Source organism: Lepisma saccharinum, chromosome 1 (genome assembly GCF_977018435.1).
Source record: "Lepisma saccharinum chromosome 1, izLepSacc3.1, whole genome shotgun sequence".
Lineage (NCBI taxonomy): Eukaryota > Metazoa > Arthropoda > Insecta > Zygentoma > Lepismatidae > Lepisma > Lepisma saccharinum.
Genome location: NC_139229.1, coordinates 163,726,812 through 163,746,181, shown reverse-complemented (window position 1 = coordinate 163,746,181; position 19,370 = coordinate 163,726,812). Strand labels below are relative to the sequence as shown.

The 19,370-nt window shown below is 37.1% G+C and overlaps 1 protein-coding gene across 6 annotated transcripts in view; it reads right to left on the bottom strand.

Moving 5' to 3' along the window:
* The window catches only part of LOC146003511 (transmembrane protein 245), a 63,209-nt gene that overhangs the window by 29,536 nt on the left and 14,303 nt on the right, over positions 1 to 19,370 (bottom strand). For all 6 annotated transcript variants that reach the window (XM_083141802.1, XM_083141835.1, XM_083141815.1 and 3 more), the window contains exons 5-11: positions 12,958 to 13,082; positions 8,981 to 9,109; positions 8,512 to 8,679; positions 6,854 to 7,049; positions 4,593 to 4,777; positions 1,751 to 1,851; positions 1,013 to 1,143 (exon numbers count right to left, since the gene is read on the bottom strand). In XM_083141802.1, the coding sequence (XP_082997928.1) occupies positions 1,013 to 1,143; positions 1,751 to 1,851; positions 4,593 to 4,777; positions 6,854 to 7,049; positions 8,512 to 8,679; positions 8,981 to 9,109; positions 12,958 to 13,082 (1,035 nt within the window). The remainder of the gene's footprint in view (positions 1 to 1,012; positions 1,144 to 1,750; positions 1,852 to 4,592; positions 4,778 to 6,853; positions 7,050 to 8,511; positions 8,680 to 8,980; positions 9,110 to 12,957; positions 13,083 to 19,370) is intronic.

Here is a 19,370-nt window from a genome sequence, read left to right as displayed (position 1 = left end):
TTTTCACGCTGGATTACAATGCAAGTCAAGGAAGGAGTTTGGACTGCTCCCTTGAATGGGGAAGGAGGGTGAATGAAGTTGGTTGAAGCAAAGAAAAGTGACTTTTTTTACGATGTATTTTACACAGCCGAACCAGGACGAAAATTACAGCCCTGCCTTTATTTTTTTTTGTCTGTTACCTAGAGAGGTTGTGTTGTTTCTCCCGAGAGATCTAATCTTACCAGTTAATCTTGTAACAGACAATGGTCCAGTAAACCCGTATAAAATCCAACATTCATTCTGCCCGATTATCTCCCGACTTTTGCTGGCATCAGTCTGACTGGTGTCAAGATTCTTCGAGTTTCGCTTGCAATAAGCAAGAGATTGTTTTCCTTTCCATTGGTCTCAGTGCAAACGGGTTTCTCATGAACTAGAATTGTAAGAATTTCCTGGAAAAGCAACGACTGTGCACAATTGAAATAAAGTAACATTATTTTAAAATCTCTTTTGTGAAAACTTTTTCATGTTCTATTTTCCTTCTCACAACACGCATCCTGTGCATAACAGGTTGTATAACTACCAGGATAAATGGTGTTACCATCTCCTAGGCATCTTTGTGTCTGTTTGAGCTCCCTTTAAGCTGCAAATTGGTGCAAATTCCAATAACGACCCCTTCGAAATAACGACCCTTTTCCCGGGAACTGTGAAAGGTTGTTGAATCGAGAGTTGACTGTATGTTAATGACACCTGAGCAATTTCACAAGTTAAAAATAATGAGAAATATTACAAATTTACACTTTCCATTTACCAGAATGAAAAAAAAAAGTATGTGATGCTAAGAATGTAAAAAAAACCTGCTGCCATTTATTGCAAAATGAACTTCTTACATTAAATTTTGGTACAGAAGTATAATTTGTACTTCTTAGGATACTCAAACTCAATTGCCAATAACAATGATTTACATATGAACCAATACCTTTCTATCAAGTGGCCATAATTAAAACATACTTTGAATCGAATTGTGAATACTCACCAGAAGGGAGATAAATTATATTCACTTCAAAAAGATTATGAATTATCCATGTCCATAATCCATAAAATACTGCCATTTGGAACGAGGCTCTGAATACGCCATTCACAGCAGCTTCCACAGCAACACCAAACCTAAAAAAATATAAAAATAGCACATATTTCACAACAAAAGAGACAGGGAGAGTGTGATATAAACATGAAATAAGGTAACCAGAATAATTACATTCTTTGTCTGCCTCTTGTAGTTTCTAGTTTCTTAACCTTATTGACCAGGAGATTAAGATTCAAAAATGATAATTTTAGAAAACTGCACACAATTTCTTCATGCACAATTTGGCTGTTTTCTTCATAAACTCCAGATGCTCATGTGAACATTATTTATTTATACAGTGGAACCCCGATATTATGTTCTGGGATTTTATATTTTCCAGCATTTACATTCTTGATAGTCTCTACATAACAAAACGTTATAAAATTTTCCTCAATTTTACAATTTCCTGCATTTCAAGTTTTTCTTTAGCTTGGTCCCCTGAAAAACCTAAAATCGAGGTTCCACAGTAATAATACTAGTTGATAAAAAAGCAGTAAACTATTCTTGTAATAAATATTTGCAATTTGATATCGGGTTGTTACACTATCAGATATTAGCATCAGAAAATTTTGTAACAGTATTTTATCAGGATTGGTAAAAATTCCATATGCCTCCATCCATAATTAATATTCAGCAGAATAAACTTACTTGTTTCCATTTCCTGGGCTGAATGTTGTAATAAGTTCAACTGGCTTATAAAGGCTTCCACTGGAACTCAGTAAATAAAATAGAGCAGTCATGAAAACAACCTGTAAAGGCATGAAAAGTGCAATCAGAGAACGAAAAATCATACAGCATTAAATGAAGAAACTTCATCATCATTTAAAGATATATTTTTACTAAGAAGCTCTGTGTTACAGGATTTATCATTCCTACTTTGAAGAAACAGATAGCCCAGTAAACGAAGGATTTTTGTCTGGAATAATTAGGGGGAAAGCTGAATTTTGGTGTATTGTTAGACCATCATAAGAGATGCATTTTTCCAAAAGTCCCCACCCCTCCCCCTGTAGTTTCCCAAGCTTGTCATTATTGGTATCAAATGAAAGATAGTTTTATACTCTACAACTTTTGTTCAGATAATTTTCCAATATTATCTATCATAACGAAAATACAGTGCCAAAAAGAAAAAAGTAAGTATAAAAATTTACATTTTTTTCACTTCATTTTTACTCAAAAACCATTGGGAATATTTTAAACATGAGGAGGACCAAATTTATAGAGAGTAATGTTGGCACTGAAATTTAAAAAAAGAACGTCTCGATATGTCCACTAGTTTCAGAGATATTGACGTTTCCAAAAACACTGTATCTTGAATGTTCAGGGGGGCATAGGAAAAGAAGCTAAAGGGGGAGGGATGGGGACTTTTGGAAAAATACATCTCTTATGATGGTCTAACAATACACCAAAATTCAGCTTTCCCCTAATTATTTCCAACAACCCCCACTTTTTGCCTTAGTTTCCTGGACTAAGATTGTAGTGTTTTTTGTGCAATTAAGGGGACAATGTAATGTTTTGCACAAGGTGCACAGTTTTTCAATTCTGTCAAAATGTCTACTAATATTGAAAAACCTCTGATGTATTCTAGAGTACTAATTTCTCTCATGTGGCAGTTGCAATCAACTCTTATATAAAATTATAAATGTAAAAATCTAGCTTCCATTTGACATCAGATTGCATAGATCTCATTTTCATTTTCATTCAGCTCTTTGCGGAGGTAGTAATATTAATGAACTCTCTTGGATACATTTATTTGTATTTTACTTCTGTTTTTTGAAGTACAGGGGTAGTACAGGGGTTGAACAAAACTATGGTAACATTTACTAAAAGCTGGACTTCCCAATTTTGTACCATGTAGGACCACCCTGGCAATTCAAGAATTTGCCTTGGAATGGATAAATATTATCCAGGATTGTGGATAATCGAATCTTATACCCTTCTCCATGCAAATATTGTTCCAGGTCCTTCAGGGTTACTGGTGGCAGATTAAGGGGTCTGAACCCTTTTCTCCAAACCACCCGTAGGGCTCTACAATATTGAGGTAGGGCAACCAGGGTAGCCAGGTAAAGCACAAAAACCTTGTTTTCATGCTCTTCAAACCATGATTGGACAACTTCAGCAGCATGAATCATGGCATTATCATCTTGGAAAAAGGCATTTCTGCAGGGAACAATGTCTGGACCAAGGGATGGACCTGGCATCTCAAAGCGTGTACATAGTTTTTGGCAGTGACTACCTTTCAAGGACTGCAGAATACCACGATATGGCGAGCCACAGCATGATCAACCCTCCAACATGCTAAATTTTTAGTCATCATTGCACACCTGATTTGATTTTCTCCACATAAGAAACTCATCCTGTGGTTGGGAACAGTATGAAGAACAATTCATCAGACCGCATGACAGTCTTTCATTGATTAGCAGTCCATAATTTGTGTGTTGCACCACTCATTCTTCTTCTTGGCATTCATCTGGTTTACCAGGGTTTGGCAATTACGGCTCAACAATGAATACTGTGCTTATAGAGTTCCATCATCACCGTTCTGGCAGACACTGCTTTTGACAAACATGTATTAAGCTCTGACATCACTTTCCAGCAGTTTTCTTATTTCTGGCCAAAATTCTCGTTTGTCAGGCCTTGTCACTCAGTTTATATTTTCTCTCCTGATTGTATTTATCCGGAACACTATGTGTCATCATGACATTCTGTACAATACCTTCCGACATTCCAAATAAACTGGGTACTTTGGTCACAGGCCCACCAACTAAGGAGGCACATAAAAATCACATTCTTTGAATCTCGGTAACCTCATACATGATTCACTATCAACTGCACAGAATGTTGGCCGAAGAACAACTGCAACCTCCTACTGATTCAACAGGTTTTGTATCATATAGGGAAAACCAAGATATGTTGCTTCATGTCCAATGTCACGAAGGAAATGTGAATCAATTTAACCTTTTACCATGACATGGTGTTTGTCTAACCCCTGTATAATTATGAAATTTAATTGTAATATGATAATTTTTTACAAATTTTCATGTGAATATAATTTCAGGACATAAAGACAAGCTATAAATTTTTTTAGACAGTTTCTAACTTAGATTTTAATCCAGTACAATCATATTTTTATGCGACCCACATAATAACTATTTACAGTCACACAAGGTGCTTCACAATTACATGACATTTTTTATTACTTGCTTACATCAATTTGGATATTTGGAGGAGAAAGTTACATTTGTATTTGCAATTATTAATTTCCCCCTACATATGAAATGTTCTTCATAAGGAGTATGGTAATGAAGTAAAAGGCATTTTGATTAAAACCCCAGTGTGAATATTCCTTACAGTTTCCATGTATGGTTGCACAAATTTTCAACCATTCTGTACATAGGAATTAGGAATTAGTTGAAACAATTTTTAACATGTACATATATTGGAATCTTAATAGTCTGTTAACCATGCATGAAAATATATCACGATTACTCACCATATTGATGAAGAAGTTGAGTAAGGCTGTGCCACCTCCAAAGAGCAAAGACAGCAATGCAGTGACAGCGTTGAATGCAAGACTGAGATTTCCCTTCAAGATTGTCCACACTGACTCAAGGACAGATAGAAGTGTCCCCACATTCTCCTGAGCAAAATTCGCAAGTCCTTGAATATTAAGAATTCCTGCAGAAAGAAAGAAAAGCACATATTTAGTTTTATTTACTAACAGAATTGCATACAAAAAGTAATTATTAAAAAGCTAATCAACATTAATAATTGTTTGCTTATTGATTTGCTTTATTTTACTTCGCTTTTTCTGCCACTTTTGGCTAATTTGAGAAGATGGGAATGAGTGATTATATGATGAAATTTATGAATGGACATCACAAACCTCCATGCCCAGGCCAGGATTCGAACCCGAGACCCCTGGCATCATAGCATGATGTGCTAACCACTCCACCACAGGGGCTGGCTCAACATTAATAAGAATAGTTGAATACAATAATATTAAAAATACACAAATCTGAACAAAATGATAACATGAAATGTTATCACCTCTCAAATTTATCTTCAATATAAATTTGTAGGTATAAGGTAATTTCTTGCGAAGAATACCCAGCAAACATATTGCAACTACAATCAACCTTTGATAATATACTAGGGTGAATCAAAAAGTAAGTTACACCTGACCCATGTTCCTGTACTAAGAGAGATAAAATAATCACGCTTGGTGGCAACACTGTCTGGAATGTTTTCTTCACACACAAGAAGCAGCCGTGCTGCAGCTGGTTTAGTATGCGAGTAGTCACAGTGTGAGTATGGCATGTCATATTGAGGTGGCGTCCAACATTGAGGTGCGCTCCGTCGTCCAATTTTTGTGGGCACAAAGGCATAATCGGAATGAAATCCATCGCCAAATTGTCAAGGTGTATGATGGTGAGAATGCAATGTCACGCCCCATGATCGCAAAATGGTGCCAGATGTTCGAAGAGGGAAGATCGAATGTGAACGACAAACCACGTGTCGGGCAGCCTGCAAGTGTGAACACTATCGACAACGCGGAGCGTGTGAATGCAATCATTGTTGCTAACCTCCGCGTGAAAATTAAACAGTTTGCAAGTGAACTGAACATATCCTATGGTAGTGCGTCTATGCTGATTCGTGATCAGATGGGTTATCGTAAACTGTGCTCTCGCTGGGTGCCATGCTTGTTAACCGACGGGCACAAAAATCAACATTTTGATGCGTGCTGTCATTTCTTCGGCGTTATTCCACGGATAGTCCACAGTTTCTGAGCAAATTATCACAGGAGATGAGTCCTGGGTGCACCAATACACTCCCGAGACAAAGAGGGCATTCATGGAATGGAGACACAAGGATTTGCCACCACCAAGAAAAGCCAAAACCTGTCCAACGGTTTGAAAGGTCATGCTGACGATCTTCTTCGATTCTGAAGGCGTTGTTTACAGTGAGTTTGTGCCCCGAGGAACAACAATCAATGCCGCAACATACTGTGAGACTTTAAAGAAGCTCAGAAAAGCCATTAAAGATCGAAGGCCCGAAAGTTTGAGTGATGGGGTTGTTGTTCTTCATGACAACACTACCCCCAATACAGCTGGTGTCACACAGGATTTACTGCAGATATTCAAGTGGGAAGTGTGGTTTCACCCTCCCTATAACCCCAGTTTGGCACCCTGCGACTATCACGTTTTCGTCCTCTCAAACAAGACCTAGAGAGTCAGCATTTTGCATCAGATGAGGAAGTGCAGGAAGCAGTCAAAAAGTGGTTCCAAGAAATTGAACAGAATTTTTACACACAAGGAATCGAAAAACTGGGCACACAATACGAAAAGTGCTTGGAACACCTTGGTGACTATGTCGAAAAAAGTTAAATGTTCATGCGTTTTCGTTCAATATTTTTTTTCTAATGTGTTTTGTTTGTTTTTTACAGGGGGGTGTAACTTACTTTTTGATTCACAAACGTAAAAGCAATCTTGTCCTACTCACAAGAAAATGAAATGTCACTTTAGATTTGATTGATTGATTTGGTGTTTTAAGTCCACTTTATGCACAGAAAGGCTAATTGGTACTGGACCCTACAGTTTAAGAGTGGAATCCAAACCACTATGTGCTATGTGCCTCCACTGGGTATTGAACCCGGACCACATGATTACAAGCCAACGACACTACTACTGTGCCATCAGGGAGGCCCCACTTTAGATTTGATTATAACACAACCATTATAAGTAATTGTGAAACCTGGTGTTTTCTTCAGTCCTTCCATGAGATTCTCCCAGCTAGAAAACACAGCAGATTCTGGAACCTTAGGTCCAATGAAATGTGAATCTACATTTGAAACCATCCAAGCCTGGTACACCCGGTCCCATAAATCCAAAACTTGTTTCTCCAACTGGGCAGCTTTTGCTTCATCAGCTTCTCTTATTAGACTACGAACCTGAAATAATTATTTTTGCATTTATTTTTGTTTTTCTGACGCATGTTTAATCAAATGAAGCATTCAAGATTACAAAATAATGTTGCGCACACTGTAGGGTACAAACTGATTTACATACATGCACACATGGAACAAAGATTTTACATTTTTCTGCATTATACATTCAACTTTCATACTCCGGAAACAGCAACGTTAAAAACTTTTCCTGAATTTTAAGTATTTCCTACTTAGCTGCCTGGAAAAATGTAAAACTGAGGTTCTACTGAATATGTATGGACATGCATGCACATGCGCACACACACACACACACACACACACACAAGAAGTATCAGCCTATTTTCAATGCAACTTTGCATGGTTGCAGGAATGTACCACTGCTACGCACTACATTTTTATTCACTTTAGTGTATTGTGGTAGCCACGGAAGTGTGACAAATATATATTTCTTAAAAAAAATTCAATTTACTTCTTTTTTCTTCTTCGTTTAACTTTCATTACTGGGAAGTACAATGTATGAATTTCATATCTGCTAAAAGCCATGTCATTAAAAGTAATAAATAAATAAATAAATTTCATCTCTCTATGGAAATTTGTTCTGGAGCTATGATTCTTTTGTACTTCGTGCCAAGTTTGAAAAGCGTAGACTTTGAAAGTTTCCATCTAGACAGACATGTGAGACTACTCTCTGCTAAAGGTACAGGCATTTTCAAATAAAAACTCAAATATTTCACAAATCTATAAAACTAATATTTTTACACCTTCTAATTAATTCTTGAGAGATCTCTGGATTATAATGTAAGGTTTCAAACTAGCAATCAACAAAATACCATGACCAATATATCACAGTTTTATTGTTTTAATATCAGATACGTGTATGAACAATATTTTTCTTACTTGCTCACTTTTTAGCAATACAAATAGTAGCAATAAAAAATATAAATAGAATGATGAGATATTTCGCACTGCCATGTTCATTTTAGAGGGCTTCAAAAGATGGGTAGTGCATTTTCCCTACCACATTTTGTCAAATTGAGCTACATAAAATCTCAGAACATTGATCACTTCTGCACCAAAAATGTGCAATGAAAAATAGACTTCTTTAAAAAGAAAAATACTACATAATATTGCATTCTTTTCACATACATGACAGCTGTAATCAATGAATATATCTATTAGGATTGAAACTTTGTTCTGTGTTATAAGCGGAAAGTTTTAAATCAAGTTTAAGATTTTATTCACCATAATGTTACTTTATATCACTGAATGTGTACCTGAAAACTGAGATCATTATTGTGCCAAGTAATTGTAATTAAAAAATGGTATTTACCACAAATACATATTTCTATGATGAATAGTTTTAGAGGTGCATATTTTAATTTTTTAGTAACTACCTGGCTATTATTTGGAAAGGAAAATACAAAACAGAGCAATTTCAATTTCAAGTTACAAACACGAAGATTACCATATTTGAGATTCCTTCCCTGCCGTACAAGTATGCCTTATTCAGCATTGAGTCTACCATTTCATCCCAGCCATCAGGTAACAGTTGACGGATTTCTGGATTCTGAACCACTGTATTATTTATGAGATTGCTTCCTACCATAACTAAATGGCTGCCTTCTGCATAAATCTATACAATCACAGAAGAAACAAATGTAAGCACGGTGCAAATTACAAAATTATAACATATGAACTACAACATTACTATCAATATTGATATACAGTGTGTTTGATAAAAGCATATTACTGCAATATAAACCAACAAACACTTAACGAAAAACTTAAATTTTATACACCATTTAACTGCATACCAGTTGACCTTTACAAAAAAAGTTTTGATAGTTTTCAAATGTCACATATAATGCAAAATTGTCAGTTTTTATTTATAAAAAACTATTCTACCTTGGAAAGAATGTATTAAACAAACATACCTGAACTGCTAAAAATATAGAAGCAAGAATGGTAAATAGAAGAACTCCAAGTATTACAATGATGCTGGCTGCTGGATCAATTGAATTTTCCAATGAGGCCATAGTTTTTTCATTTAAATATGTCATGATCTGAAATATTAAATTTTAAAAAAATTAGGAGATATTTTACTGGTCTGAATTCTGCAATGCATCACAATATAAAAATCAAATTGAAATTGCTATTAAAAATAACTTCTGGCACACAGTGGATATGAATGCGAGAACCTGACACACTGTATCCAAGCTCTAACCACTGGAGATACAAAGACAACCTCTGACCTGATAATAATTGCCACAATTTAGATAATCTGAGTATGTTACGAATAAGAGGTTCTTGAGATATAATATCTGGAAAGATGATAAGGGTGTTAGCTTTTGGAAGCTCAGAAGCCTATCCAGAGCTGATTTGTTTGTCATCTTGTAAGAATCTGTTTATCAGTGACTGCTGACTTACATTTTACAAAGGTAACGAAGAAAGTTATGTCAGTTTCTATGCCGAACCTCATGCACTCTGCAAGTTTCAAGGTTAGACAGATAAAACAATAGTCAGTTTTTGGTGAGCGTATACACATTGTTATGGTCAGTGCAGTTCAATATGAATGTCAGTGAGGACAGGTGCAGCAGCATGGTTACTCGAAACAACATGATGAGGGTCTTTATGCCTTACGAGTTTAAACTTGAAACAAATGTGACAGCAGCGGGAAAGAAAATATGCCAGGCAGGCACACATCCAGAAATTATTTTGGGGGGCCTAAACTTCATTTTTTTTTACAGGGGTATAGATAAAACCTTGCAAGGTTTAAGGTCGATGGTGGCGGTTCAGTTCCAAAACGGCAGGTGGGGGGGAGGGGGCAAGAAAAATTTACTTCCCTTGGTAGACAAAGGTTAGCATTAAAAAGCAATAGAGCGGGGCCAAAAATGGAAAGCAAATGTCTCCTAAATCTGCCACTGTTTAAGCTGCTGTTTTCTTCTTTTTTTCTTCTTTCAGAACGTGATATCGGGACATTTTTTATCACTTGACTCCTCTGTTGCAATGTACGAACGTTGTGTTTGTGCCGAAACGATCCGTTTCACGAAGCTGTTATGCAATGGACAATCCATTCGAATGTGTTCTCCCAGGATTGGATATGATCCTTTATGGTGTTGTCGCCTGCCTTTGAAAAGAACCTTAACAAAAATCCCAATTTTCCATCCTTGTAACTTGGATCTTCAAGATTTAGGAAGAATTCAGACCGAAGGCACACACACATAGTTTGCAATGAGTGACCCAATCAACAGAAACTTTTCACACCGTAGCAGCATGACAGGCTGCACAAGCCTGTGTTCGATTTGTGAAATCCTCAAGCGACACATATAGCTTGTAGATTCGGTGTGAAACCTGGTGGGTCAATCTCATTGTCACCTTGAAACTGCAGCTCGTGTTGACCACAAAAGAAAAATATATTGTCAACTGGTGAGAATGTCCCTTAGTTTTATTCTATCTCCCTTTTCTGTGCTTGTTAATTAAACAGGCAACATCTTACGGTTGGGCATACACAAGAGATGTGCTATGCAGAAATTTTAGTGGAAAATGCTGACTCCACCAGGCATACTGTGCCATTGCTCTACAACAACAGCAAAAGATCAAACCAAGCCAAGGGTGACTCGGTAGCTCACTTGGTAGAACAAAGAATCACACGGTATATGCCAGAGACCCTGGTTTTGGAGTCCTGGTCAAGCTTGCTTTTTCCCCTAAAATTTCCACATATGCAACATCTTCTTGCTTTATCTTCTCGACATTCATAAACTTTTCGGCCTTCATGGCTGCCCCTTTGTGGTAGTTAGTGTTTTTCCAAAACAGTTGACTTAAAACTCCTTTTCTAACCCACGAAACTCTCGGACTGCATACACGAAACTTGGTCCGGTCACTAATAAATCATTACTCAAAACTTATTACTTTAGAGACCTTCGATCTCTTCGGCTCATGACCCGAAACTAGCACTACACTGTCGGCAATGTCTTCAGCTTTGGACCCGAACTTGTACTAATAGTGGTAGACTTCAGCACTTTCCAGGAAAATGTGTCACTAGTCCTCTTCCCCTCTCCTCCTCCCTCCCCGAATCTCTACATCTTATAAAACTGTCAATGTACACTGACTGATCACTAATCGACTGTCACACTTACTCGTGAAGTCTTATTGAATTATTATGTTGTACAGACCAACTGTGAAATTGAAATTGAATCCGCGTATTTAAATCCATATTATATTCTGGAATGTTCCGCACTTTTTTTTTGTAGTAATGCAACTCATGGCGCTACCTTCAACAGTGCTTTGTTGTGCAACTTCCAAATGCTGACAAATCTTTAAATAATAATTCGTTGCGACAACACCGAAATAGCAAGAAAAGTTTACATACAATATTATCAATAACAGGGTTATCCTTCAGGGTTCTAGAACATTCTCCGCCTTTCCTCGATAATTATATTTCTCCTTAAATTATAATCACAATATTTTATTTCACACACAGAAGCCAAAAACCTCATTTTATCTAGTGCAAATCGAAAAATTTCAGAGGGAGCTCAAGCCCCCTGAGCCCCCCTCTGGATATGTGCCTGATGCCAGGCTTTCAGCAATGACGTGGTGAATGAGTGGACAGCACACGAGTGGTTTGAAAGATTCAAGGGTGGTAATGAATCCCTCAAAGATTCAACACATGCTGGATGACCAACAGCCATGGACAACGGGAGAAGAATTCCATGTTAGTGAAGAAACCATTCAACACCATCTTCATCACCTTGGAAAATGGTATAATGTGGGTTGCACATGCCATCTTGACTGCAGCTCAGAAGGCGACACAAGACGATGCCTGTGTATCCTTGATGTTACATCTGCTGAAGGATTCCTTCTTGGACAGAGTGCTAACATGCAATGAGAAGTGGATTCTTGATGATACTCCACAATGCTGTCATCACTGGTTAGTATCACATGAACCCGGGCCAAAACAACTGAAACCACCACAATCAAAAGATGGTTATACTCTTTGTTTGGTGGACCGCTCAGGGTATTATACATTGTGAACTGCTGCGACCTGTCCAGACAATGCAACTGTGTACTCTCAGCTACTAAAATGACACGTAGCTAAGTCATCTGTAACATCACTCTTTACCTTGGTTGGGAAACACTAATGCATCTTACTACCCAGACATTGACCCACCTAATTACTCTTGTTCCATTCACTGGATGGCCATCTTAGAGGATGACAGTTCAGAAACCTAGAAAAATTGATGCACACTTGATTACCTTTTTGGTTCATGTTCTACAGAGTTCTACCACAGTAGGATCTACGGTCTAAGAGAACATTGTTGCTGACGGGGAATATGTTTGACCTACCAGGTCCATTTTACGTTATTCTTTTTTGGCATTTGAGTATGTCAGCTGATAATCTGACAGAACTTTCTTGGTCACCTTTATATAAGGTAACAGAAAAATAGCATTGAGAGATGGAGTTCAGGTGGGTTATGAGAGAAAGGAATATCATATATGTACAGTTCACATTCTAATAGCAGATGTTGTTGTATGTTATTTCGTATGGATTATTCCAGCATATATCCTCGCAATTAACTATGTGGCTTCAATTGGAGCCATATGGCACTTATCAATGTGAAACATAAAAGCAACAAATTGAAGTTTTGAAATTGTATTCCATGGTTAAGAATTAATGAAATTACACGATAGTAAAATACCTTATGTACTTTATCATCTCAGCAAATAACAATTTTAATATTTGATCAAAGCACTAATAATTATAATTTATTTTCAATTCTCGTTCATTACCTTTCTATTTTATATATTACAGGCTAATTACAATTTTCAGAACCTCAGATATTGCAATCAAGTTGTTGAATATTCCAAAATACACTGGTAGAAAAATGATATTTTTTAAATGAAAAATACACACCTTTCCCATTCCTCTAACCGGAGCGGGTGTCAATGCATCTTTCCTTTCAACATACCAAGAATATATATGATCATAAATCTTCTGCACATGGTAATGTATCAATTGCCAAACTCCAAAATAATAACCTGGAATGAGAGAACATCCAAACATAAAACACTCTTCAGATATAGATAATGGAAGTATATTACACATGATTTACACATAATCTAGTTATGGGCATCTATGTTTTGAAGTAACGTTGATTGTACATTTCTGAAATGTAAAACTGAAAGAGTTTAAATTTTAACATATTGTAATATAGGTAAGATGACACACAATCCTTCTACTACCAGGTGTGCCGGTTAATAATTCTTAATTGATCCGAAAGAAAACAAGTGTATCTGGGAAGAAAGGTAACAAATGCTTTATTCAAAGTATGTGCCATTGCTAGCTATACATTGTGCCCATCTGTCCGTCAAATTGTGGATGCCCTAGCAGAAAAATCGTTCACATTTTGAGGTGATCCAGTCAGCAAGCCATTGTTCGACATCTTGTTGAAGTGTTGCTGGGAAAGTGAGTGCGACATCGATGAAAACAAGTGGTAGTCCGAAGGGGCTAAGTCTGTTGAGTATGGTGGGTGGGACAAGAATTCCTAGCCAAGTGATAAAATGGTGTCTTTGACGCCTTTCGCTGTGTGTGATGAGGCGTTGTCGTGCTGCAAAATCACTTTTCCGTGTCTTGTCGTCTAATCTGGGCACTTTTCGATCAATGCATGGTTCAAATTGATGAGTTGTTGACGGTAGGGAACGGCATGCACTGTTTCACCTGGTTTCAGAAGCTCATGGTACACCACACCCTTCTGATACCACCAAATGCATAGCATTGTCTTCCTTCCGAAGCGATTCGGTTTTGCGGTTGATGTTGAAGGTTGTCCTGGATCAATCCATGACTTTTTGAGTTTTGGGTTCTCGAAGTAGATCCATTTTTCGTACCCAGTCACTATCCGATGCAAGAAAGACTTTCTTTCATGCCGAGAAAGCAACACTTCACACACCATTTTTCGCTTTCCCATTTGTCTATCGTTCAGATGATGTGGGACCCATTTTCCTGCCTTCTGGATCTTTCCCATATCATGAAGACGATCAGATATGGTTTGGCGACCAACATTTAACTTCTCTGCCAGTTGTTGTTGCGTTTGCATATTGTCTTCATCCAACAGTGCTTGCAATTCAGCATCTTGGAATTTTTTTGGCTGGCCCGGGCGATCTTTGTCTTTCAAGTTTAAATCTCCACTTTTGAATCATCGAAACCAATGCACACACGTGTCTTGCATTAGGACATTGTCACCGTACGTTTCCACAAGGATACGATGGTTTTCACTCGCGTTTTTCTTTTGATTGAACAAGAAACGCAGGACGTGCCGCACATGCTCCTTATTTGGTTTGAAGGTCAACATGTTTCCCACACAAACACAATAACAAGATCACTCGCACTCGGTTACACATCCACTGCATTTTGACAGGTACTCTCCTGGCAACACACTGACGTAACAGTTGAGACTGTGCACCAACCCTTGCTTCCAGCGCCATACAGCTACGAAATTAAGAATTATTAACAGGCACACCTGGTATATAAAATATGGATCAAGATTCTGATGGTCTCACCTTGGAAACAAAGTGTATACAAAAATATACTTTGGAAATAATAGTTAAAAAAATATGCTTTGTGCGCATAAGAACGAAATGGGAGAATTCTGCAGATATATAAGTAGAAAGTAAACATCACTATTAAAAGAGAAAATAATTATGTTTTTAAATTTTATTGGAAAATCTTTGCATTAATGGGATTCATGGGGGTGGTAGTAACTGGCAAGATAACGACGGCAAAGGTGCACTTATTGTTGGAATTTCGTAGTCATTAACCTTTCGAATGTGTTTTCTACAAGTTCTGATTTTGTAATACAAGTAAACGAGGATTATACTGAGTGTAAGAATAACAAATAAGGCAATGGATAAATAAGATGCAACATGACTTGGGGATTTGAGTAGGACATGGGGTATTAGTTTTGTTGGGGCATAAAAATAACGGAATCAAATGAAATATTTTATACTGATATAATGTGAAGGTAGTTAGACAGGCGAGCATATGAATAGTATTATTGTTGGGAAATCTTGTGCTGAAAAACCGTAAGATTGGGCAGAATGGCGACAACACGGAATTTTGTTATGTTGAGGTGGGGAATTTCAAGTGACCAATCTTGGTGAAATAAAATGGTAGCATTGAATACAGGGGAAGTTTTATAAGTAACGTTAAGTTGAAAATCAAGGGTTGTTTTGTCCATGCAGTGGGTAGGATATGGATTGTGTCGTGAAGGATGGAATTGTCAAATGCACATGGAAAAATGGGGTGTCTTCTTATGTCTTCTGATATTATAACGTCCACATTGAAATTTAACATGTAACAATATTGTTCCTGGGTAATTGTGAGATTCGAGATCTACTATGGCGTGTAAGTAAGTAATGTTGGGAGGGGGATTGATAATAGCAAATAAATTTAGATCTAACTAAATTATATCCCTGTTTGAGGACTCCTGACATGTGCACGAACAGGCTTGTCTAGTTTGTTCTACTGTTTTCGCTTTTATTAATGTTGAAAAGCAGAAGTTTTACCTGTCTTCTAGTGTGGGAAGGCAGTAGGCACAACTTTTGCATGTGAATCTGGCAGTTTTCAAGCTCAATTCCACTTATTTCTATGACGTTTTGATCTTGATCAATTGCGACATAAGCAGGACTGTGTGATAGTAGGCATGTCAGGTTCCTAAATGCGAATCGGAATAGAAGAATAACTTATAATTCTTTTGTTGTGATTTGATTGGTATTTTTACCTCCATGTTGACGGCTCCATCAGATATTCTGCACTGCGTCAGTGGTATCTGGTAGTACATGTCAAAAAGTTTGGTCGAAATAGCCAAGTCAAAACATTCACTAAAAATGTTTTTTCTAATTTTTTTTAAGGTTCCTGAGCAATACTGTTTTCGGGATAACGTGCTCGCTTGCAAAGTGGTGTTTACAATTGGCTATGGCATCTTCAAATTGTGAAATTTGAATAAACTGGCTTAGTTGTATAATAATTGTCATGAATTCTAGAACAAACGCTTGATTTAGGTGCATGCATTTATTTGTTAAACTTTGTAATTTGGAAAGCAATTCTTGCTGATTACGAGCCAATGCCTCTGAATGGTTGTTATAAGCTCGGAAGACATCATGGATTTGATGTTGGAACGATGTGATTTCGCCACTGATATTTTGGAAAAATATGTGATTGGCTTCTAATTGAAGCTGCATACCTGTTATTGTTTGATTAATTTGTTTAGCATTTTGAAACAGTGGTTCGATCGGCTTTGTTGTGACAAAATCACAACAGTAGCTCGCCATTGTGCTAACAAAGCCTAATATGGATCGCTTCTGTTTAGAGGATGGGTTTTGTCTGGAAAAAAGGGAAATATGATTGAACAAATGAGCGTGTAAATTCTGTAGCTTAATGGATAATTGACAGCTCGGGATAGAGTTGTCTCTTGAGAGCGTATGATCGACGAATGCACCACCAATGACTGCTGTTTAGCAGTCATTTTCTAACCTATATGTATACAACTACGTGACAAATATTTGCAGCTCACCCTGACATTTGTTTCTGTCAGAGAGCGAAAATAAAAATTGTATGATACTGGTAGACTACATATATGCATAATACAAACAATTCAAATAGCCTAGAAAAGCAACTTATTTTTGTGGAGTTAATAGATGAGGATTCACACTAGAGATGGCCAAAAAAATCCGGAATCTGGATTTCGGAGGAAATCTGGATAGTGGATAAAACCTGAATATTGGAGGGAATCTGGATTTTGGAGAGAGAACAATTACAGAGGCAAAACAGGTTCTGGAAGCATTACGGATTACAGAGGGAAAGCGAATTTTGGAGGGAAAACTGATTTTGATCCATATTTTCAATAATTGCCTCATGAATTTAACAATATACTCTAATCTACCAACCCAATGTCAGACTGTCTTCCACGTAGTACATCCTGTACTGCATTCAGCAGACTAACAAGACTATGGCATCTGGACTCACAGCAAGTACAATTCTACATGGAGCTTTTTTGTGGTTTTGTGATCTGCTCATGTGTGTTTGCAATTGTCCCTTCGTCTGCTTCATCTTATCACTAGGAAACGGAACGTTAGGTAAATAGACCCGTCGTTTTTGCCAAAATTCTGATCATAGCCTTATATGTCAACACAGCAAATTTTATTTTACATAAAAACACACATTTTCCAGTTTTCTGTATGTAAAATACATATTTTGCGAATTTTCATTTTAAATACATAAAATCGCTCATTGACTTCAGCTACCTCGAAATCCACAAAGGAAAAATGTTTATTCTCCCTACCGCTTCATATCAAGAGTGTTAGATTTGTTTTGTCTTTGAACACGCTCGCTGGCACCTCGGCTACGATCCTATTGGGGGAAAATATTATCCCCACTGGATCTAACGCACAAGTGCTAATGTCTAAATGTATAGAAATTTTTGGGAAAAACCAAAGTTTTCAAACTTTGTGCCAAATTACACATGTTTTAGAAGATGAAGTAGAGGAAGCTTTGGAAAACTTCAGCGTTAGTGGCATCTCGTGCTTCAAATATGCAAGAATTGTTTCTTGTGACATGGAGCAATCTTTCTCACAATATAAGATGCTTTTTAGAGATAATCGTCACAGATTTACAATCGAGAATTGGAAAAAAAAACTATGGTGATCCACTGCAACTCTTGCAAAAAATAGCTCGCTAAGAGGTAAGCATTTATAAACTGATTTCAGGTGTTTAAAATGCATGTAATATTTTGTTTTTGTTACCAAATGTTTTTTATTTTGTCACATATTTTCAAGATTTATGACACAAAAAATAAATATTTCTGAGATTTTTAGCACATCAAGTTCCGTTCCCTACTTATTCATCCTCATCTTTGCGATTAGCCAAAAGTGGAAAAAAACGAAGTTAAATACAACAAATAAATCAAATCAATTAGTGTTTCAATGGAATTGTTACAACCCAGACGTCTCCATGACTGTACAAAGCGAGCAATTGAGGGCATCAGGGAAGGGACACAGAAATGAGAGAAGTAGGGAGGCCATATCAAGATTCACACAGGAAAGATAGATTGATTTAGTTGGTGGTTTAAGTCCACTTTATGCACAGTAAGGCTAATCGGGACTGGACCTACAGTTTAAAGTGTGATCGAAAGATAGGAATGATAGCCAAGAGGCTTTACAACAGGTGACAACATCGGTTACTTTTTCTAGACTGGAGGGGACAGAGAGAATTTTAATCAGAAGATTTGGTGAACGGATTACCCGTGCATGCAGATGTGTCTTTTAAAACAAGGAGGGAGGGGGGACAGGGGTAATACAAGAAGACAAAAATGGTGGAAGGGAAAAATAAGACGTACAATAGCAATGAGAAAAGGTGAAAGAATTCAGGAGAGGGCGAGGGAATAACTGTGTGTGAAACTCAAACTTTATATCTGTCAACCCTAATTTATCAGTACTTGGCTCCTGCCCAGCCGGTCAAGATTTTCTAGCACCGCGCATGAAAGAAGCCGATTGCGTAGATTTTCCTTCTTTTATGAAATGATTGCACTACTTTAGGTTTTCATTTTTAACCGTAAAATAATTGTTAAAGGTTAACAAAAAGTTGGTACATGAGATCAATTCCGCAACAATCAGATGTAATCTGAATATTTTTTTGTACGTATGATACCAGAGCAGCGGCGGCGTCAGTATTAATCATGTAGGTGTGCTGAGGGGGCGTGGAATGAAATTTTCAGGGTGTGATGTTGAAAATAAAGAAAACATGCATTCTTTACCTATTACATCAAATACGAATGAACATTTAAGAGGCTTTTATGAAAATATGCCAATGAAACTGAAGACGACTAGTGACTTGTTTCAGTTTTGTTTGTTTTGGCCACTACAAGCGCATGCTTTGTAATTTTAAACGAACAAAGCTTGTTTATGCAGGCCAATGACCATATACTGTCTTAAAAAAGAAAATAAATTTTTAACAAAAAAAATAGTAATGGTGGAAGCCACTAATAATTGTGAAGACCCCACCCCCCCCCCCCCCTTATAGAGGAAAGCAAATGCGGGTTCACTTTCAGATTACAATCAATGTCTGTTGCCTACAATGACAGCAGTGTTACTCCAATGCGACAACAAAGTTTTAGTAATAAGTCATACATAATGTAACATGACAGATGCGGACGAAAATTGAGGGGTGCTGAAAAACCCCTTCGCACCCTTTTCCCCACGCTACCCATGCATAAGAGCAAGAAAAGGTCGAAAACAAAAATAAATATATATGACATTTTGTGTTGTATACGATTT